Source organism: Rutidosis leptorrhynchoides, chromosome 2, assembly GCF_046630445.1.
Source record: "Rutidosis leptorrhynchoides isolate AG116_Rl617_1_P2 chromosome 2, CSIRO_AGI_Rlap_v1, whole genome shotgun sequence".
Taxonomy (NCBI): Eukaryota; Viridiplantae; Streptophyta; class Magnoliopsida; order Asterales; family Asteraceae; genus Rutidosis; species Rutidosis leptorrhynchoides.
In genome coordinates, this window is record NC_092334.1 from 709,584,348 (window position 1) to 709,608,673 (window position 24,326).

General features: G+C 33.1%; 2 protein-coding genes across 2 annotated transcripts; one reads left to right on the forward strand and one right to left on the reverse strand.

Moving 5' to 3' along the window:
• The first annotated feature begins 2,336 nt into the window (after window positions 1–2,336).
• On the forward strand, window positions 2,337–7,351 carry LOC139894185 (lysM domain receptor-like kinase 3). Its single transcript, XM_071877392.1, has 11 exons — window positions 2,337–3,070; window positions 3,559–3,636; window positions 3,835–4,119; window positions 4,204–4,349; window positions 4,430–4,519; window positions 4,842–4,947; window positions 5,050–5,201; window positions 5,273–5,370; window positions 6,293–6,440; window positions 6,577–6,684; window positions 6,989–7,351. The coding sequence occupies exons 1-11, from the start codon at window positions 2,464–2,466 to the stop codon at window positions 7,151–7,153; spliced, it is 1,983 nt and encodes a 660-aa protein (XP_071733493.1). The 5' UTR covers window positions 2,337–2,463; the 3' UTR covers window positions 7,154–7,351.
• A 2,288-nt stretch (window positions 7,352–9,639) lies between these two features.
• Window positions 9,640–16,744, reverse strand: LOC139894186 (protein PAF1 homolog). The gene is made up of 12 exons (XM_071877393.1): window positions 15,327–16,744; window positions 15,045–15,113; window positions 14,014–14,121; window positions 13,741–13,924; window positions 12,906–12,979; window positions 12,707–12,826; window positions 12,221–12,326; window positions 11,400–11,486; window positions 11,184–11,252; window positions 11,003–11,074; window positions 10,481–10,621; window positions 9,640–10,060 (listed from the first exon to the last, which is right to left on the reverse strand). The coding sequence occupies exons 1-12, from the start codon at window positions 16,214–16,216 to the stop codon at window positions 9,914–9,916; spliced, it is 2,067 nt and encodes a 688-aa protein (XP_071733494.1). The 5' UTR covers window positions 16,217–16,744; the 3' UTR covers window positions 9,640–9,913.
• Window positions 16,745–24,326: the final 7,582 nt, after the last annotated feature.

The window sequence follows — 24,326 nt, forward strand, 5'->3', positions numbered from 1 at the left end:
GTATATATGATAATATATAGATTAATCAGGAGAGAAACACTTTTTAAGGCGAAATATGGAAAGTAAATTTTTTTCGTTTTTTTCGATTTTTTTTTTCAGTCATTAAGATCAAATGAAAATATGAACGTTTAAAAAAAATACTATGTGATGAATGTTATTATTTTGGCGGAAAAATGCTCGAAGAGAAAAATGAAAACATGCATCATGTGTAATATTATGCTTCTTAGTTTTTTTTAGGGTTTAAAAATTAGTGTGTAAAAATTAGGGGGTTAAAAATTAGGGTTTAGCTATTAGAGTTTAGAAATTAGGGTTTATATTGAATTTTTAACACGAACAGTTTAGAATTTAGGGTTTAGGGTTTTGGGTTAATGGACTAAACCCAAAACACTAAACCCTAAACTCTAAATCGGGCTAAATTTTAGAAAAAAAACTTCATATAAGATGAAAGATAACAACGTTCCAAAAATATTATTAGGAATAAAATTACTCATGATGAATGTTATCAATTATTTCTTCGATCGGTTTTCCGCCTAAATAATAACATTCATCACAAAGTATCTTTTTTAAATGTTCATATTTTCACCTAAACTTGATGGTTGAAATTTTTTTTTTTTGGAAAAAAGCGAACTTAAATTACTTCTCCAACTGCCCTAAAAAAAGTGTTTCCTTCTTATTATGACTCATATAAGATAATATATAATTATATATTAAAGAATATGTTTGTTTATGTGAAGTACTCGTATAAAAACTTTGAAAAAGATAAGATGCTAGTCTAAAGATGTTCGCTGTAGAGATGCTAAAGTTGGTTCTAATATTTTAAAGAGGTGCATTAGAGTTTTTATTTTTTATTTTTGATAAGTTTATTGAATTTGTGCATTAATAAATTATAACCCATTCACCCGATCATTCTCTACGTACACACGTATTTTTGAGCGAAAATCCGAACTACATTACGTAACTTAATAAATAAATTTATCAAAAAGAATGATAAATTTATCATTACTTCTACAAAAACATCGGATGATCAAATTAATAAATATACTTTTATAGATTTATATACACTATTTAGTATAAGAATGTTAGACTTACAGGAAATTTTATGCAGAAAGACATAAATTACATGACATAACATGTGAATTAATTGCATGATCCTTTTAATTGTATTTACTAAATTTTATTTTGTACGTTCAACATTCCTTGAACTTATTATCGTACATTTCAAACCACATAGAATCATAAGTTGATTAGTAGCGCATTCAATATGTTAATACGATTGTATGTATGGGTTGGTCATTTTTTTTTCTATAATTAAATCAAATTAATTTCATATCTTTATACTTTTCTTAATTGTGGTAAAGAAATACTACAGAGTATTTTTGTTTCCGTTTATCAGCTAAAGTCGTGAGATAAATTTAAACGATCCAAAGATCGAGAGGGTGTATATGACTATATATTGATTTTTGTCAAAAAAAAAGAGAAAAAAAAAAGTGTATGCTACAGTCCAATTGATTTGACCAATTTATTAAATTAAATTTGATTAAAACTTAATGTTTAATGTTAGGAAAAAAAACAGAAAATCAACAAATATCTTACCTTTATTTATTATTTATATACGCTTACTCCCTCCGTCCTAATTCTACTGTCCATTATTTTTTTTTTGAGATGTTTTAAATTAATTGTTCACTTCCATAAATAGTAAAGAATAATGTATTAAAGTTCTGTTGTACCCTTACTTTATACATTTAAGACAAAAATATAGGTAAAAAGTAAGGAATAAAATTGAAAAGTTAACAGAAAAGTACATGTGGGTATTTTTTTATTAAACTGTGTTTTTTGTCCAACTACAATAGATTTGGAACCAGGGAGCAGTGTTTTAAAAAACCCGATTACTCGCCGATTAATCTCCGAATAATAATTTTTAAGAGCAATCCGTTCTGATTTACGAAAATCCGTTTAATTAAACGGTCAACATCAATTGATGGGTCAAAATCGAATTTGGTAATCAAATCGGTCAAAGTAAAAAATGGTTAACATTTTAACATGAATTTAAATTAGAACTTTATAGTTTTTGAGCAAAATGAATAAATTTTAGACAATTATATTAAAGTTTATTTTTATATTTATGATTTTTTACTATATTTACACATATAATTTTTAAAATTTAATATTTAAATGTAGAAAGTACAATTCGTTTAATCCCCGATTAATCCTCAAATTAACGATTAATCCTTCTAAATTCCCGACCAATTAATCGAATTTTACAACTTTGCCGGGGAGTATAATATATCACTATTTCTATTTCTACTCCAAAAACACACTACTGTAATACGGAGTAATAAAAACAAAATACAGTCATTGCTAAAAGATTTGCAGCATCAAAACCCTAAAATCGTCCATATTAAACACTCAAATTGCTCAGTGTTCATCATTTCAGCTAACCGTTTCCGCTAATTACACTTAACAATGCCATTTCATCTTCAAATTCACAGAACGTTCATACTAATTATACTAATTACCTTAACTTCACAGTTATCGAAACCGTGTAATTCTTCCACAACGCCGTTAAACTGTACGGAATCATCTCGTTTATGCACTTCATTTCTCGCATTCCATCCATCACAAAACGAAACCCTAGGTGTGATCATGAGCATGTTTGATGTATTACCTGAAGATATTACAGTTAACGGTAATGATAGGGATTATGTTTTTGTACGGAAGAATTGTACGTGTGCTAATTCTGCTAAATACTTAACGAATACAACGTATACAGTTAGGAAAAACGGTGGATCACTGTACGAAACGGTGATAGATGCTTACGGCGGATTAGGTTATTTATCGAATTTTACGCGGCAGGCGCGTGTAGGTGCGGTGGTGAAATTGCAGTTGTTTTGTGGATGTTCGAGTGGATTATGGAATTATTTGATGAGTTATGTGATCAAGGAAGGGGATAGTGTTGAAATGTTAGCTAGTAGGTTTGGTGTTAGTATGGATAGTATTGAAACTGTCAATGGAATCGATAATTCAGATAATATTACTGTTGGTGCACTTTATTACATTCCTTTAAATTCTGGTAGGTCATGTAATTTTGCTTGATTTAATTATCCAAAGTTTCTTTCACTGTTACCTTTTTGCTAGATCAGTTTAATTTTTTTAGTTAGTTTATGTTCAGTTGAATTAAAATTGCGAGTATATATGTTATAATATAGTTTAGGAGTAACAATTAATGAATTGGATAATTATCAATAAGACTCCAGATTTATATTGATGAATTTAGGATGGAGAGAGTACTTACGAATTCATGATCAGTTTACATTTACACCTACTAACAATTATGTACAATGATGTTACTTACAATATCTATATATCATATAAAGATTGTTCATCCTTATTCTCCACATATTTCTTTATGTACTAGAGTAGTGTAGAAGTTTTTGGAATCTATGTCAGTTTAATATCTCGGCGAACTAACCTACAGTTCGTGCTGCATTAACATTTTCACTATCAGGATCTTTGTACCATTTGAAATTTTGATGTAATTTACTATCAAACATGTTGCAGTTCCTGGTGAGCCATATCCTATTGAGATTGCAATTCCTGCTCCAGCTCCTGCGCCCCTGTTTATTACCGATTATGCAGGTATTGTAGGTTCATGTTTGTTTACCTGTTATAAATTTCGTTAATTGTTTCTTATAGCTTATGCATAGAGCATTGTTCCCTCCAGACTAGAGGTTTTTTTTTTTTTTTTATGAAATCTTTCCTCTGCCATTCTATTATATCATAGTCTTTCTTACAACTTATAGGAGATGGGATGACTAATATTGTTATAATTTGTAGCTAATCAGAACAATCATAAGGGACATGTACGATACCAGTGGATCATAGGGAGTTTGACGATTGGTTTGGCACTAATCGTTGCAGTCATAGGTTTTTTTGTCTGCTCAAGATCATCAATTATTGATGATGACACCCAAGGGAGTCATGTAAAGGACTCGAAAATCGGAAAAGTTTCTCATAAGTTTCATATCTTGAGGACGACAAGCTATTGTTGTGGTTCAAATTCTGTTGATTGGAGAGATAATATTGGGGAATCTAGTGACCGGCATATGAATATTCCAAAAGGTCAATTATCAATACTTGTAGGCTTTATCACCTCTCGTAATAACTTTTTGCAAGTGATTTTTCATCTTTAGTTTGTTCATGCAGTTATTGGGGCTGATATGTTTGACATAGAGAAGCCTGTTGTCTTCTTATATGAGGAAATCTTTGCTGCTACTGATGGTTTTTCTGAATCCAATCTTCTTGGTCATGGTATGTACGGTGTTGTGTACTATGGGCTGCTTCGTGATCAGGTTAGTGCAGTTTTTTTGCTTTTTTTCCAAAATATACTGAACTACCCTAGTCTATATACCTTATTGTGACATAACTGTAGGAAGTTGCTATCAAAAGAATGACCGAAACGAAGACTAAGGAGTTCATGGCAGAAATGAAAGTGTTATGCAGAGTACATCATTCAAATTTGGTAAGGCTTATGGCATTTATTAAAATCAGTAATTATTATTATTTATGTTGCATTATAGTTCAACACTAAGGGTTGGCAACAAGTTGAAATGGTTCGAAGGCTCGACGCTTGGTATGAGACGTTAAGTTGATCCTTTAAATTCTTTGCATATGACTTTTTGGATTAGGAGGAGATTAGGGTTGAAATACAGTTTGGATTACTTTTGATACAGCTGGCTTATTTTCTTCTAAACTTAGTTATTTATCTTAATTTTTATCACCTTAGTAACCACCTTTTCCTTACTTCATAGAATTGACTTGTGTATGGTTTTCTTAATGTTAAGGTTGAACTTATTGGTTATGCTACTAGTGATGACGAGCTCTTCCTCATTTATGAATACGCTCAGAAAGGTTCACTCAAAAGTCATTTGCATGATCCTCAAATCAAGGGTAATAAATTACAAACTGTGTTGCCATGTTTATTCTTCAAACTTGAGATCGTTACACATTAATAACTATTTTTTTCGAATTTTGTGCTCGACGACAATGTAGGTCATCCAACGCTTTCTTGGATTATGAGGGTTCAAATCGCACTTGACGCCGCAAGGGGGCTTGAATACATACATGAACACACTAAACCTCATTATATTCATCGTGATATCAAGACAAGCAACATCTTACTTGACGCTGCTTTCAAAGCCAAGGTACTTAACACAGGCTGACAATTGGATCCTTTATATCTAATTTTCATACATCTGATTGATTTGGCATATAGATTTCAGACTTCGGGTTGGCAAAACTTGTTGGAAGAAGTAATGATGGTGAAGCTTCGGTGACAAGAGTAGTTGGAACTTATGGTTATTTAGCTCCGGAGTAAGTCTTCATAAGTTCACAGCTTAAACTTGATGTGGAATAATGGGCGGTTAAGTGGGATGTGTAACAGGTCAAGATTGATCTGGGGGTCAAAGCATGTTGGATGTGGTTGATCTGCCAATACTTCTTGCTCATATGGTTACACATATTACATATAAGAAAATAATGATCTAGCTATAATAAATGGATTTAGGATATCATAAGCATATGGATATAGTTTGCATGTTGTTTAGACCCATTAGACCTTCTTCTTATTCAGCTATTTATTTTTATTTTATGATTTCAAGTGGGACGTGTAAAAGTTCAAGATGGGTTTGGGTCAAAATAGGTTGGGTCAGGTTGATGCATTACATACGGTTACATAAATTACAGAAAAGATAATTATGATCTCACTCTAATAAAATGAAATTAGGAGATAATAAGCATATGGATACGTTTTGCACATTTTTCGAGTTTGGACATATTCGTCCTGTTCAGCAACTTATTAATGTAGAATTTAATTTTTGGTACATTTGACTTGTTCAGACAAAGTATGGTTAAATGCATACAATAGTGGTATACTTGATGCCATTATCTATTTTAGACAATTTAATTTTTACACAATATTACTACTTGTTAAGAGCACATTCATTGTAAACTGGCCTGACCAATATAATTGTTGTAAAATACAGCACTTAGAATATAGAAACTATTATATGTGGACCAATCTTTGTAGTATTTTGCTATTTTAAGTAAAATAACGAAGTGTATACAAATACATTGCTCAAATTGGGAATTGACCTATAGACGTTGCTGTTCTCTGAAATCAACCATAGGATATAACCTAAATCGACCCATTTCTAGGTAAGTTGGTCGAAATTGCATGCAGCTCAAATGTCACGATGTCATAATTGACTTCTTACGGACCACTATGTTAATACAGATATCTTAGGGATGGTCTTGCCACAGCTAAAAGTGATGTATATGCCTTTGGCGTTATTCTTTTTGAGATAATATCAGGAAAAGATGCCATAATAAGAACTGAAGGTGCCGTTACAAAAAATTCTGAGAGACGATCGTTGGCATCTGTTGTAAGTCTACTATCACAAGTTAAAAAATCCATTAAACTAACCTGTTTAGTAGAATGTTAAAATCTTACAGTCATGTATTTAATACAGTTAGTAGATGAATTTCTATAATCTGTTATTCTTTTGTGGAAAATGGCAGATGTTGGCAGCTCTTAAGAATATATCTGGGTCTACAAGTACACCGAGCTTAAAAGATCACATCGATCCAAATTTGATGGATTTATTTCCCCATGATTGTGTTTTCAAGGTACTACTTGGTTTTATCTTGTGAGAATTTATAGTGTGTATCTAAAGGTATTAACAGGATAACTAAAAAGGAAATTATGTTGGAAGTCATCTTAACATTCAAAATATACAACACGTAGCTTCTTTTAAACTGTTGCATTAAAAAAGTTTGAACCATCGTCCATCATTGTGATGATATAGTTTTGTTACCATATGTAAGACATGTATTATATGTAAACTATAGAAAAATGTAACAAAATATAAATCCGTAGCAGATTTTTATTGACCCTCGATATAAATTCACCCATTTTGACCCGTTGTTACAGATGGCGATGTTGGCAAAGCAATGTGTGGAGGATGATCCAATCTTGAGACCAGACATGAAGCAAGTTGTAATTTCCCTTTCGCATATTCTTTTGTCTTCTATTGAATGGGAAGCCACTCTAGCTGGAAATAGCCAGGTATTCAGTGGCCTTGTTCAAGGTAGATAAATAATGTTGTCTGCTCTGCTCATTTATTTTCCTATCTCTGTTTAGTTTACCATTGAAGATTCAATGTATTTCATTAGTTGAGTTTTATCAGTTTTTGCCAGTATGTTGCTAGAACCTACTGTATAATTGTGTGTATATAGGAGGTGTGTAGAATGTTCCATCTAGTCTTAATGGGATTGCTCGTGCTCTACAGTCTACGCTGCCTTTTTGTAATATTGTTCCCTACAATATTTAATATCATTTTTATATTTTGGGTCCGGCCCATAGAAGATGTACGTGAAGTTTGATTGGTAGGATTAACCATCCTGTCCTGTGGTTTTCACCCCACTGTCTAGTGGTGCCGTGGTGGCTAGATGGTCGGGTCAGGTAGATTTGATTGGGTGATAATTTTGTAGTGTGGGTATTAATCGTAAAGTTTAAATGTATGTGCGCATTGGATGGGTCTATCAACTAATAATTATAGAAAACATTTTTGAGGAAGTTATTTGTGTACTCAGTAGTACCTAACTTAGGTGATGTTAGTATAAAATAACTGAATAAACATGTATTTCGTAAAGTTGGTATGAAGTGTAAAGTAGAATTGAGCTGCTTGCATTTCAACAACAAACTTTGTTCTCGTTAGTTTTTTTTTTTTTTTTTTTTGAAATGTCAAACTTTTATTAGAAACAAAAGACCCAACTAGTGAGAAATTACCGGGACTTGCAGCGGATTGCATAATCAAGAATTCAAACAAGAAACACATTTACCCCTATTTTTTTAAGAAAAAAAAAGAAAAGAAAAAAAGAAAAGAATGATTAGAATCGAATAAAACACTTTTTAAGAGCATGAGTATTTAAAACGTTTTCATTTCTGGATCTCCAAATACTCCACCATTGTAGCTGTAATCCACTTATTTCAAAATTCCGGAATTGTCATGTTTAGTATTGTTGAATCTAGTTTTAATTTGTTATATCCTAGATATAAAAACTCCTAGATATAAAAAAACTAGAGTGAATTGGCCGGTGTGGTTATAAGACTCACTAAACGCTACGTAATTTTTTCTTTGCCTCTAGCTTCTTGCTAGTGATTTTTTTTAATATAAATATTTGCCGGAGAATAAAAAAGCAATTCAGATCAGGTTAGTGGATTCGTGTTAACCGGGTGAACGGTTTCAAACTGAACTTGAACCCGAACTGATTTGAGAAATAGCTTAGCCTGTCAAAGTAACATGAACCGAATAACCCATTTAGGTTGGATCAAACAATCTGACGAGTTAGCAGGTGGTTTTCGAGCTGACATGTTAGTTAGACTGAAACGGTTCAAAACAAATTGACGGTTTGAAGTTATATAAAACTGAACTTATTGGCGCGTTTTGGGTTACCTTGTTGATAAGTTGAAGATTCTAACTTTTTAACTCACTTATTATGTGTTGGTTTCAGTTCGTATCCAAATTGACATCATAGAAATCTTTATCGCCACTCATTTGTGCATACTAGTTGCGATTAAAGTATATACGGTAGTATATGTGGATTTAGATCATAATTCCGTGTTGTCGCAAACTAACATGGATGATTATCTAGAAGTTTACATTCATAAAATATAAGTCTTAACCTATCAGCAAATCTCTAGTTCTTTGTAGGGTTTAACTGTCAATATAAACATTTGTTGATGATAAGTTCACATTTAGGAGCCGATTGGCGTTCGTAATTTCGTGTATTGTTGTTATGTTTTAACCATTAATTTATTTAGCTAAATATATATTATATATTTCCAATAAATAGATTAGGATAAAGATCCTAGTGTTAAACGACAATTGTTTTTCAGGTTTAAGTAGATATTCGAGTTTTAGTTTGTTACAGTATTTATTAGCTTTTATAAAATTTTTTTTTTTTTTTTTGGCAAAATAACGAAGACTTATATAAATACAGAAAACGTTTTCGAATAGAAAACGCCTTCAACAAAAGATACAATAGAGATAACTCCGATGAGGCTCGTAACTAGAAACCGGCAAACATACAAAGTATCTAAACCGAACCTCATCTTGAGAATACTCAACCAATAATCGAAACAAAATGGGGATAACAAAAAACAAGTAACAACACTATGAAACACGAACCCGAGAATTCCGAACTCAAATATCTTTGATAAATGCATATTCATATCATAAATATTTAAAAGTAGTCTTACCCAAAAATTTGAACTCACAAACTCAAGAAGAATGAGTTACATCGATACCACCTAAGACAACGGGACAGTGTGTCAGCTGTCAAGAGCACAAAATATGTACTGTAGACTAAACAACAAATTTGAAGCTCAATCATCAATATACAACTATTTAGGAATGGCATTTTAAAAGTGATAAAGTTTTATCTGTTCGGGTTACTCAAGAATGACAGTATATTCTTGTATACGTAGCTTAACCGGATTGATCCACGTTGCGGAACGGCATTACAATAAAACGTAAAATCAAGAATTCAACATCACAAAATTTCATCTATACCAAGAAATATCACAACATTTTAGCTTGCTTCTGTTTAATAATAAAAAATGTTCCTTCTATAAATAGATTTTGTTGAAAACTGCATTACATAATGTACACATACTTCAAACATAATTGCGTGTAAGGATGAAATGCAAACACAAGAAAGGGAATTGAGGATAACATAACCTGACAAAAAAATTACCTCGTACACTAAGATTATATGAATATCCTGTTTTTTCTTTCCCCTTTTGCAGCTACCTTAACACTGTTTATCTTCCATATTTCTTACGTATGTAATATCAATCGGAAACATCGTATTCAGCTCCACTATATTGGTCCATCTCATCATCATCCATGCCATTATGATGTTCATTAACATCATCTTCCATGTCCATTCTACTATCATGTCTAGCATTTGAACTTCTCCCCTTGGAGCCAACATAACTCTGCAACAAATTCTCATATAGCAAGCCGGAGTTAAAATACGAATTGTCTTTTATGATGAAATAGTAACTTTCGCCATATAAAAATTTTATTGTACAGAGTAGAGGTGGCCAAAAGAATGGGAACATAACGGGTCGAAACGAATTCAGGTAAGACAAGTTGATTATAACAGATGTAAAACAGGTCAGGCCAATGTTAAAAGTCACACGCTAATTTATAAATGCACAAATAAAGGGTCAACCAAACCCAGCCCATAACGAAACTAGTGCATTCCAACCCAAATCCATTTGACCTATTATCTAACCCACCTGACCCGTCCACCTTCAACCTTTATATCCAACTCTGGTGATGGTAATTAGGCTCAAATGAATTAAATGGAATTTTATTAGATAATTTTAAGAAAGATTCAGAGATAAAAGTACCTCAGATTCCTTCATTTCAACTGAAACGTTTGGTCTTTGCCTCACTGTGATACTTGAAGGAACGGGGAAATGCTCAACCTCATCGCCTGTTTTTCCTTCCCTGGCTCTCTTTTTCCTTAACATAAGTTTCGTTGGCAAAGGCTGAATACAGAACAAAAAATTAGTACGGAAATAACTCAAACATAAATAACATTACAAACAAATAGAGTTTGTAAACCAGATAGTTCTGGTACAAGCCAAAATGGGTTAAATTGGACTACTAACCAACATTTGATTATTTTATAAACGATCTGTGTCTCAGATACAATTATAACTTTTCGACTTTTTTGGTAGTAATATAATATTTTGGATAAATAATACAAAAGTTTTATTTTATGCATTAAAGGTACGCTTTGGGATACCTTCATTCTGGTTCCTAATAAGATAATTTTATTATGATGTTACCCATTTGACCCATTAGAGAAATTCAAAACCCGATCCAACCATATCATGTGTAAATGGGTCAAAATCCAGATTCATTACCATGTAACGAGCCTCTGATTCTCCAAATGACACAAGGAAATTTGTAGGATCATCGACATCCTCTCCTCGAACCTGTTTGAAACATGAAAGGTTCATAACACATCATATTAGGTTCATAACACATCATATTTTAGACATGAGTCCCTGGAATTCAGAAAGTAAACATATATCCAGAACATACATCCCAGTGATACTCGCGAACCCACGTATAAGAGACATCTTCACTATCATCATATATATCCTTCGATAGCTGAAAAACATTAGTAAACCTATTGTAAGCAATAAAGAGATGAAATAACGCTTAAAAAATTACATAATTGCCAAAAAGTTCAGTAAATGGATATATTAGAACTAAAGCAAATACATGTTGAGAAGAATTTTACAGAAATATTATTACCTCACCAACCGAAGGGACCATGTAAGCCAAAAATTTGTCAGGTTTAGCTGAATCTGAGGTGCTTGCCACAAAGCTTTTCATGACAGCCTGGAATGGGATATTCAAGTCAAAACTACTAGCCAAGAGTTCAAATTAAATTAATGATGATTGCTGGAAACTGATATAGATGATTGAGCCTTAATATATACAATTTCATGACAGTAATAATCCAATGATATAAGACAGAAAGCTGAAAAAGGGGAAAGAAATGACACATTGGTACAGAAGTGTTTTTTTACCTCCTAATTAAAAATTAACATTTAAAATTCAGGTTCTACCAATTTGCAAGAGACTACATGTCTATAACCTACGGTTGGCAAATAGGGTGAACAAGGTATGTAGCAGGTCATTTAAAGTAAAGCCCGAGTTAGGTTGACCCGCAGGTATTTACCTTCTATAATTCAGATAAATAGCATTTACAGTTTAATAATTGTGTGTTGATTGTCATCAGAAAAACAATACTGTTAAAATATCAAACTAAATCTTTAAATAAACTGTTTTAGACCGCACACATTATAACTTGACCAGGTGGTTGACTTTCAACATGTCTGAACCTTTTAGCTATATTGACCTGTCTATAAATAACTGGGTGAAGATGTTCCACCTCTACTACCACCCTAAATGTTTTAAGAGTTCAATGATTCAGCTATCTAAATCTTTGATTCCTTACTTCCCTTTTATGCAGAAGGACTAGGAAACAAAACCATCACATCTACCTCTTTTGACTTAATTATAACACGACTTGTACCAGATATGCAGAGCATTGTCAAAGCAGATCAAACCTGAGATTCATAAGCATCCCTAACAGATTTGTCCATTTTGTTGTAGCTTTCTGAATCGACCGTAGGAGGACCGTCAAAGGTTGCAACAACAATTTGATCTTCCCATCTGCACACATCAGCAATTATTAGCAAACAGAAAAGGAACTGAATGATTTAGTTGATTACACTTCTAGCCAATCCCATCTAGTGAGATAGAATCATACAATGCTTCTGCTTGCATTGATAAAACATACTGTCCAGTTACACTGTTGCAGTGAAACAACTAAAGGTGCAACACTTGCATGTTCAAATATTTTGAGCTGCTCATAGCAATTGAACCTAAAGTCATACTAATCACATATATTAATAATCAACGTAGAAAAACATCAATACCGATGCACTCAGTTTATGCATAGTGAAGATGCATATTACCAAAAATTCAATACTAAACACAGTTAGATGCCATACACAATACTTTAGGGGTTGACATAAAATTGTAGTGAATACCTTTCAAAATCTGGAAATAATGGCAAAATCTCAACAGGGTGCAGATTTTTGTTGGTTGCATGAACTGGATGTTTCTTGCAAGCCTCAAATGAAGCCTTGATGTCCTTAATTTTCTTTTCCCTGATTTAAGTGGCAAAAAATGTCACACAATATATACACCCTACAATTTATTCACAAAGAGATAGAATCAGATATATACCTACTATTGAGGTTGTCCAGGAGCGCGTTTCCACGTTTTTCCCGTAGTTCTTTTGCTTGTTTTTCGGTCAAAGACTGCAAGTAGCATTGAAGAAATATGACTATTAGTTCAACGGAACAAACACATAATTGCCATTTTCACATCGGTAGCGGTGGCAACGGACAATAGTCACATGGAAGGGGGTTCGTTTCAGTACGTGATCACAGTTAGCGGCACCTCCAAAACTTGGTACAATGATGGGTAGGTTCATTTCGGGTTGCTCTGGAAGGTTCATTTAGGTTCATACCAATATGGTGGTACAGTAAAGCATAGTAAGCATTTTCAACATTTATTATACAAATTGAAAATCTTTAATCTCCCGTTTAATAAATCAAGTAAAGTTCTTCAAAGTCTTTCAGTTTCCAATTAAACAATCTAACTAATAATGTTACACTAGCATTAGTTAAATATTAGTGTGTTGTGGTCAGTGGTGGACACCGCCAACTTACGCAACTTCAAAGAGGTTAACTTACACGCATACATAAAATATGCTATTATTATTATTATTATTTAATATAAATAATATCATTGCCGTATATTTAGGGTTTATTCTGATAAAATTGCTAAACCAAACTCGAATGATTGATTTAGAAGGTCTTATGCACTTAAATATATTGCATATGATAGATGACTTCCAACCCAAGCTGCACAACCATTTGGCAACTTAACCTATTTGACATGTCAGAGTATTCATAATTCGAAAGGATCAATTTGTTAATAAAAAGGTATCCAGAATCCAGAATGTCCCCTATGAAAATGAGTAAATAATACTATAAGACATAAGCTTTGTGTTCACCTGTCTTGTTGCATCTGTGCTAAGAGGAGATATGTATTGTGTCTTGACCAGCCAAGACATCCCTTTATCTGTGGGACGTTCCTTTCTCTTAAAACCATCTTTTTTAATTGGTGTCAAAGTAACATCCTCCTGCAATAATTTCTCGTCTTCAGGAGCAATACGTAGCATTTCACCCTTGGGAGCACTAACCAGGCAGAAAAGAGTTCCAGGTGTTAATTATCAACATTACAATGCAATGAAAAACTAATTTAAAAGTAATAAAAGAACTATTACTTGTATACACTGAGATCTAGTAGGTCAAGCGGTATCCCAAGGTCTGGCTCAACATGCAATTGAGGCTTGTGCACCTTTTCCAGTGACGTGACAGCATATTTAGCAGCTCTGCAATTTATCATATGTAAGACCTAAAATAACTTAAAGTATAAACCATAGATGTTACAGTAGATGGCAAGTAAGTAGATAAAGAAAAATTTAGGTATATGTCCAAGTTACTTGAAAAGTGTATGGTGAGCAATGGTTTGTAGTTACCCAACTAATTTTAAAAGGTGGTGTTGCGTCTATGGCTCTATGCTGTAGTGCAAATACAAGAACCGCTGAGTTTTCCAAGTATTGTTCGAACATTGTAAAGTGTTTATTATTGTAATATTTATACTTCAAATGTCTACTATCATGGCACTTATAACTCAATAACACCACATTTTATAGGTGGCATTATTTCAAATGATGTATATATTACTCTTGTTTCCGCTCCCCCTCCAAGCAAACATACATACCTTTCAACCTCGGAAACTACTAATATCATAACGCTTGATCAAAATTATTACATGACCTACTAATAACAACATAGTTTAGTAAATGCTATATGGCAATAGAAATAATGATCCAACTATCCACAGGTGTTTAGTCAGATTAATGTTCGAAACACCAATTTAGTTATACTGCCTCAGCTTCTCATCAGTACCCCAATTTCAGACCCATAGAAGTGAAAGTTTGTCGGGTGGGTCGATCCTAAGAAGAGCCTTTTCCAAAAAAACTGAATTTCAAACATTTCTCACATCCAATAAAGAGAGTTAAAAATAAAAGCTAGTAAATATATTATTTTTCAGTTCTATATATGCGATAGTCTCATGTCTCAACCATAGGCATCCACCATCTAGTCTTTACCATCACAATATGGACAGCTGGAAGAGTTATGTACAAAACACAGGTCAGGGGCTTATGGTTGTACGCACATACTTTCTAATATAACTTAGATGCTAAAACACATAGCAATGAAAACAAATCCAGAATAAAAGAACGCATACCGGTCTTTATCTCTCCTTATAGACATAAGTTTCGGTTGAGATGTTGGATCTGGTAACTCATCCCGGAATCTTCAAGAAACAGAAAATTTAAACAACATTCAGGGTCATATACACACAGACTAAAACAGGTTCTATCACGAAGTAGATAGAGTTAAGAAAAAAACCTTAATTGGGAGAAAACATTATAATAGCCAAAATCACCAATAATGCTCAACAAGAGATAATATAGTACATATGACATAAATAGATAGATAATCTAACTTGGTATTATGGCATACTCACTTCAACTTGCAAATGAATGTAGTCGGCTTCTTCAACCGATTTTCTATCCTTTCACCAGTCAAGAATGGGGTAGCCCTCCTATCACCCATATGGGAGCCACTAATTGAACCATGTGGCTTGATCCCTGAAGATATCACTTGGGTCTTTTGGAGAATCCTATTCTGAGATTCCTTCAATTGCTGTCTGTTTTTTTCATCTTGCCTTTGCTTCTCCATTTCTCTCTTCTTACGCAACCTTCTTTCTTCTTCGGTTTCAACCCTGCCTGGAGGGCCATTTGATTTTCTAGCTGGCATAGGAGGTAAATTAGAAGGCTTAGAATGATGTTTAGAAGGGCCCACATGATGGGAAAGTGATGGATTACGCCATTTAGAACTCTCAGTGTCTTTAGAAGACCTCTTATAGCTATCGTGTCTGCTTTCCTTTGATTGATTATTTACTGAAACAGACGAAGGAGGAGGCGGTGATGACGGTTGTGATGGAGGAGGAGGTGGGGGTGGAACAGACGAACTCGGGGGAGAGGAAGGAGGAGGTGGTGGAGGTGGCTGGTGTAACTGAGAATACTGAGAAGACGGAAAATACATTTGTCCTGGTGGTGCAGACTGGGAAGGAGGTGGTGGTGGCGGATATGCAGACTCGGGTGGTGGTGGTGGCGGTGGATACGAAGTAAATTGTTGTTGACTGGGAACAGGATTACCTGGTGGAGCTGCATAACCACCCTGTTGAAAACTCGAATTTGAATATCCCCAGTTTTGAGAATACTGATTAGGTTGTAGCGGTGGAGCTAGCGGTGGAGGTGGAACTGACGTGTGATTAGTCAGCGGAGGTGGTGGCGGTCCAAAATTCGATTGTGAAGGCAATGGTGGTGGGGGGAATGGTCTGTATGATGACATGCCCTACAAAATTTCACACTACAGAACACTTCACTGTTTCACTATTACCCTTAAAAACTTATAGATATAGATAATAGATAATATATCTATAAATTGTATACAATCGGACACTGAAGGTAATTGTTTATTAGAAGTCACGAATTTCAATCTCTATGGTACTTGGTACTAAATTAATATTAAAACTTATCTAATTTTCACAACTATATCAACAAGGCGAATTTTAAAACCCTAGAACAATATATTAGGTCAATTAACGGAACCAAATCAAAACCCTAGGAAACAGAAAACTGAAAGCAAATTCAGTCTAATTAAATAAATATGAAACGAACTCACGAAGAAGATAATAACGTTACTGTTGAATCAAGCGTTTGCGCGAATAATGTGTCGATTCGAGAGCTGAATGTCGAGATATAGAGACAAATACGTGAATTGAACTGAAGGATGCGGAGCAATAGATAAAGATATATTTTTTTTTATGAACGGCGATATATATAGATGTACAAAGCGTATTTTTAGATGAAAAAAAAAAAAAAAGAGGCCGGAAAAGGTGATCGGAGATTTATAGTGACCTAGGCAGCTAGCTATTGAATACGGGAAAAGGAAGTGATGCGTTTAAGTTTCTGAATCTGATTATTTTAAAGGGAAATTTGTACTTAAATCTTAATCTTAATTTCTATTAATAATTAGGACATTGAATTTTTTTTTATTTTTTTTTTCATATTATCGTTAAGCATTAATTGAAAATTGAATATTGTAAATATAAAACTACATATTTTCATTAATAAATTGACTCATAAATTTAAATATAAATATAAACATATGTATTTATTTATATGTAAAATATTATACATACATACATACATACATATATATATATATATATATACATACATACATACATATATATATATATATGGGCAGGATCAATTGGGAAGTAACCAATCGAGGGGAAGCGGGGAGAAGCAAATTTTTTTTTTCCGTTTTTTGAAAAAACTTTGTTCACGAACATTATAGATTGGATGAAAATAAGAACATTTAGAAAAGACACTTCGTGATGAATGTTATTATTTTGGCGGGAAAACGATCGACAAAAATAACATTCAAGATAATATTGTTCGTGAAGAATGTTAACGTTTTTTTCATGTTTTGTGAAGTAAAATTTAGCCCCCTAAACCCTAAATTTCTAAACCCTAATATTTAAACCCTATAAACCCTAATATCTAAACCCTAATGTTTACAACCTCAACATACGCTCGAAAAACACAATAATTGTTATATATTACTTCTTCGAGCGTTTTTCCGCCAAAATAATAACATTTATCACGAAGTGTCTTTTCTAAATGTTCTTATTTTCATCCAATCTATAATGTTCGTGAACAAAGTTTTTTCAAAAAACGAAAAAAAACAAATTTTGCTTCCCCCCGCTTCCCCCCGATTGGTTACTTCCCTCTTGATCGTACCACTATATATATATATATATATATATATATATATATATATATATATATATATATATATATATATATATATATATATATATATATATATATATATATATATATATATATATAACTTTATATTGCTTGCCATAAAGAAGCTAGCCAGAAAGCAGGTCAGGCAGGCGAACGATAGTACAAGCAAGCTAACACGCGGGCGAGATTGAAGGGGTCTTGCGCAACCTTCGGATTGTCGCAAGCGCAACCTTTGACCCCTTCGTCGACAACCTCTCATTTGTTTGACTACTCGCGGGGCCTGCTGCGTTTAAAGAAGCTCCGCCCGGGAAAAGAGTGGAAAGCAGCTTTGATATGATAACGAAGAGGTCGCATTGAGATCTTCTTTCCAAGGATCTCGATCTAGGCGAGAGATTACGCTTGCCATGCTGAACCAACTTTTTCCTTTCTTGACTGGTGGTGAAAACCTCCTCTCTTCTTTCTGGGTCCGCCCGTACCAGCTAACTCGCTTTCCTCCTAAAGGGTCAAAAGGGCTTACATGTGCATTTAGCTGACTCTCTAATTCCCATAAAAAGAAGAGAATTGTCCAGTTATGGCGAGGAATAGGCCTCTATATATAATCTAGACTATAACAATTAACGAGTTTACTATGATTTAGATTATAGTAAGCATATATATAATCTAAACACCGGATCATCTATCCAGTGGCGCGTAACGACCCAACCCGTTATCCAACCGAATACGCAGCAAATTTTTTTTTTTTTTATAGCAGTAGGGTGCACGGCGCGCAGCCCCCTATGTGCGCGCCGCGCACAAGGCCTGACAGCTTGCTGTCCAAATTTTCCAATTTTCATTTAAAGATCTCCCACTTTCCGACACATTTAGACGAAACGCTTTTCATAACATATAATATTAGATAAAACTAACACGTTCCAATAATAAAACGAATTTTAAGACACCGGGCCCACATCGACCGTTTTACCACTTTCGTACAAAATACAAGTTTTCGACCACGTGAGTTTTAACACAAAATAAAGACCGAGCATGGTGATTGGGGATACGCTACCCAATCCTAATCAAATCCAAAAGCACGTCTTCTAAGCAACTACGCGAGTCCACTGTAACGACCCGGAAATTTCTGATCAAATTTAAAACGACCCGGAAATTTCCGATCAAATTTAAACTTAATCTTTATATATTTCCAACACGATAAGCAAAGTCTGTAATGTTGAGTCTCGAAAACTTTGGAACAGTTTACATGAATGCATTGCCCTTTTGACCATTCGCGACGATTCACGAACAATTGTTTGTAAATGAATATGTATATATGTATATATAGGTATATAAATAATAATTAGAAATATTGAATAATATGAATATGTATATATGTATATATAGGTATATAAATAATAATTAGAAATATTGAATAAAGTGTTATATGAATTGATGATTTGAACTAATTATAATCTACGAAATAATTAAATTATTATTAAAACATATTAAATATAATGTAATTCGAATATAAATGGTTTCTAATTCATTTAGTAAACGACAGTAACACTCAATCGTCATTCGATAGATATTACACAAGTTAAAATTCAAACTTATATTATTTTAAAATAAACGGTGATCCGAAAATGAGTTCTATAAATTTTAGGCTTACTAAAATGTATTTAGGATCTAGTTATTAAATTTTAGCACTTTTTATATTTTACCCAGAATTGAGATGGACAGTTGATGTAGTTTTTATTTAACAAATTAAGGATCGAATTTTACACCATAATGACCAAAATAAATAAATATAGTTAATTTAAATTTTTGGAATTTTTAGAAACACTTTTATACGCTAACTGTTTAGCAATGGACACGATATAGCCATCCGGGATAAACTGTCGGTAGAAAACTCCAAAGTGCAGGCTGCTATACTATTTAGAGTACTGTGTATGTTTGATTGCTTTCATTCACAAAACTGTATTATATATACATATATGTATATGTTTATATGCGAGAGTTAAAGAAACACACAAACTTCAATCCTCTCCACTCCACCTTCCATCACCATTGATCTTCACCGCCACCCACCGTCTTCTACCACCCCATAACCACCATTGTTGCCACCATAAACAACCACCATCATCAACATATATTTTTTTGATGATCCTGTATGATGAACAAAACAGTCGCAAACCCCCTCAATCACCCTTTATTCGAAACTATTTCTGTTTTGTTGTCACCGTGAACCTCCATTAATACAACCGACACCATCTTCCTCGATCACCTTTTGCTACTCGTTTCTGATTGCAATAAACCACCATTGTCCTCCTTTCAAACCACCACAATTACCACGATTAGTTTTCTGTTTTTGTTGTAAACAAACCGAACATCACTCGCTATATTCTTTTTCTATTTTGTTCGTTTTCAACCTGCAACAAAACGAGACCATTGTTGATGACAATAAACAGTAACGATGATTGTTTGTTTCTATTTGAACCAACCCTCAAAACCTGTAGCTCAGCTTCGGTTATTTTTTTCTTTTCGAACCGTTACAAATCTCACACGAAGAAAGTGATGTTGAGAAGATGATGAACAGTGAACTATTCAAAGTTTGCTGTTGACACGTCTGTTTCTGTTTAAAACAATCACGAAATGGTGTGGTGATAACGATGAGTGATGGAGTAGTTTGATAACGAAGTAGATGATGATGGTGACGGAGGTGATTGTTTGATGATGACGAGGATACACGATGAAGATGATGATTATGATTCAATGATTATAGTTATGATTGTGATTCAATGATAAGATGAATCATGATTATGATGATGATTATGATAATTGATAATGAAGATGAGAACGGATGTCGAGTGGGTTGTGAAAGAAAATGAAAACAGAAAAATACGGTTTAGATACAATTATGTCGTAATGTTAATCAGAAAAACAAAGACAGAGGGACGGTTCAGGGTGGTTGTTTGTAACGAGAGGTCGGAGATTCAATCCCAGCCTGCAGTAATTTTTTTTATTTAACTCAACAACTTGGGCCAACAATCTTGGGCTTGAATAATTATTATCTTGGATTAATTATCGGGCTACTAGATCATTTTAAAAATGAACTGCTATAATCCAGTTTAGTTGGGCCGCCGGATTCTAGTTGGGCCAATTAAGCTATTGTTGAGTTGGGCTTTAAATAATTCGGAAAGATGGGTTAAATAAAAATTATAAGGGAATTAAATCAGAAAAGGAGAAGCAGTGCTTTGGTAAGGGGTGATTGGGCGTAATGAGAGGTCGTGGGTTTAAACCCGGACTTGGGCATTTTTTTTATGGCTACTTCTTTGAGGTAGTTTACTTATTACTCATTATTATTATTATTATTATTATTATTATTATTATTATTATTATTATTATTATTATTATTATTATTATTATTATTATTATTATTATTATTATTATTATTATTAGTAGTAGTAATGATAGTATTATTATCATTATAGTTAATAATATAAATATTAGTATCATTATTATTATTAGTAAAATCATTATTTTTAAAGTTATTATTATTAGTATTCATTATCATTAAAATTAAAATTTTTATTAAAAGTATCACTTTTAACTCTATTATCATTATTATTATTATTATTTTTATCATTGCTAATATTATTTTAGTATTATTATAATTTTAATAAACCAACGATATATATATATATATATATATATATATATATATATATATATATATATATATATATATATATATATATATATATATATATATATGAAAATATATTTAATACTTATAACATAACAAAATTAATTTTTTAAATATATAAAATAAATATATTTAAGTTATTAATGGAATAACATAAATCATTTAAATAACAAGTATATCACTAATAAAATATAAATTCGTTCGATTACGAGTATATGTATTAATGTATATATAAATGATATAGGTTCGTGAATCCTAGGCCAACTATGCATTGTTCAGTATCGTCGTATGCATATTTTTACTACAAAATATCGTATAGTGAGTTCCATTACTCCCCTTTTAAATGCTTTTGCAATATATATTTTTGGAACTGAGAATACATGCGCTTTTATAAATGTTTGACGAAATAGACACAAGTAATTGAAACTACATTATATGGCTGAATGATCGAAATCGAATATGCCTCTTTTAGTATGGTAATCTAAGAATTAGGGAACAGACACCCTAATTGACGCGAATCCTAAAGATAGATCTATCGGGCCCAATAATCCTATCAGATTAGAATTCGGGAGTAGAGGACGAATACTATCTTTAACTACATCGAGTCGACCTTCGAGGCGGAAAATCCTTGCGAAAAGAGTGAAAACGGTGTTGCGAACAGGTTCGCCGGTAAGCGGATTGAGTACTCCGACGTTAGGCGGTAAATTCGGCTCATGGTATGGAGTACCTTCTTCATTTCTCCATAGGGTAAGTATTTCGCGAACCCATCCCCATTTTCTAAAGAAATCACGGTAGTTGATCGGTCGGTGCGCTCCCGTCACGCTGTCTTCGGAGCTGGAGGAACTTGGTATATTCGAAGAGGCCATCTTTCGTGATCACAGAAAGTTATGAAATGATTCTCGATATGAATTGAGGGTTGAATATTGGATGATATCTCCGTCTTCTCGCATACGTATATATAGTAAAAAAGATTCTGTAATTTACGGAGGGAAATTCGAAAAGCGCCAAATAAGATCCACTGTAGTAGATATGATAGGATATGGTTTGTCTATACACCGTGTATGCAATAAATGCAAAAACACGTCTCAAGACTTAAGTTTGATAAACAGGTAATTTTCGACAAGAAATAATAAGCAAAACTTTTGACATGCAGACACAGTCGAAGTCCAGACTTACGAATGTATCCTAACAACTATCAGTTAGACACACTAATGCAAGACCTGGTTCACTAGGACTAACGCTCTGATACCAACTGTGACGATCGCTCCAAATCTATATGGACGAACACGTCATTCATTGATTTCATTGCGAGGTATTTGACCTCTATATGATACGTTTTGTAAACGTTGCATTCTTTTGAAAAGGCACACCATAAATGAATATTTAAATCAAAGGTTTTCGACATCTGATGATTTCTACATATAGACAATCACCGTAAATAATAGTTTACAATAGTACTTCCGTTGAAAATGCAGTCAAAATAAGATACATAGTGATGATTTGGTGAATGCAACGTTTCCTTGAAAAATATGTCATGTAAGACTCCATGCACATAGCTTGTCTAGCATATAAGCAAACAGCGAAAGACTTCTAGGGAACCTGAGAATAAACATGCTAACAAGTGTCAACACAAAGGTTGGTGAGTTCATAGTTTTAGTGTTTCGCATAATCTGTATATAAAAGTGGACCACAAGATTTCAGTTGTTTCATCCAGAAACGTTTATCAATAGATTCTACATAACAGAGCACCCTGGTAACTAAACTTTAACGTTATAATGATAAATACCCATTCGTTTTAATACACGCAAACCAACGTGTCCTAAACTCAAATAACACACGTCCGTTAAAAGGCTAGCGCTCTAGCTCGGACGGGGATGTCAAGCCCTATGGATCCATATACTGTTATTCGCTCCCACCAGTCCACATCCTATATACTGGCAGTTACTAGTTACCAAAGCTAAGGGATTTTCGGTTTAAACTCAGTGTAGAATTAAGTATGTACTTGTATCCATTGCGTTTAAAATAAATTGCATGTATTCTCAGCCCAAAAATATATTGCAAAAGCAATTAAAAAGGGAGCAATGGAACTCACCTCAGTAGAATATAAAGCCGTTCACCCAAATGTGACTGAAACTCTGAATATCAAATAATCGTAGATCTCAACCTAGAGAACATATGTTGGTCAATAAATGTCTATCAAGCTAGGTCAGGTCATAGTGTATCATAATCCTAATGCTCGATATCGACATACAAAAGTTATCCAAAGTTGTTTCAAAAAGTCAATTTTGACAATAGTTCAACAAACGAGATGTACCTTATATAAGGATTCATTTACTCGGCTGGTAATATTTAAAAATCTATTTTATCAATCTTGTAAACAAGTTGTTTAAATCTTAATTGCAGATTCAAAAGCAATTTCAATTATCATCAATCATAATTCAGTTGATCATATCTTTTAATCCGTTCATCGAAACTATTCGATATCTAAATGAAAAGTCATTGATTTTTCGCCAGCTTTCCAAAAACATGTATATCATATACCTTTTACCAGTAATATATGTATTTAATTCGTGATTCATTATAAACTGTTTAGCGACGAAATTTAGCATACAAGCATGTATAAATATATATACTCGAGCACTAGACATGGATACACAATTAATATATAAAAGATAAATTATGAGTGCTTACGTATCAGTATTGAGATTCAATATTGTAGGAAAGTACGTAGACGTAACGGAGATGATAAATACTAGGTTTGATTCATAAATATACCCCCGAACATTACCCATAACCTCCTTGGCAAGAACCCATAATTTCCTTAGCTCTATCCCGCTTGAAAACCATTTTGAAAGTGACACGCTCATAATCTCGTCGTAGTATTTTATGTATAATACTAATACTAATTAATATTAATAATACTAATAATAATAAGATTAATAATAATATTAATCTTAAT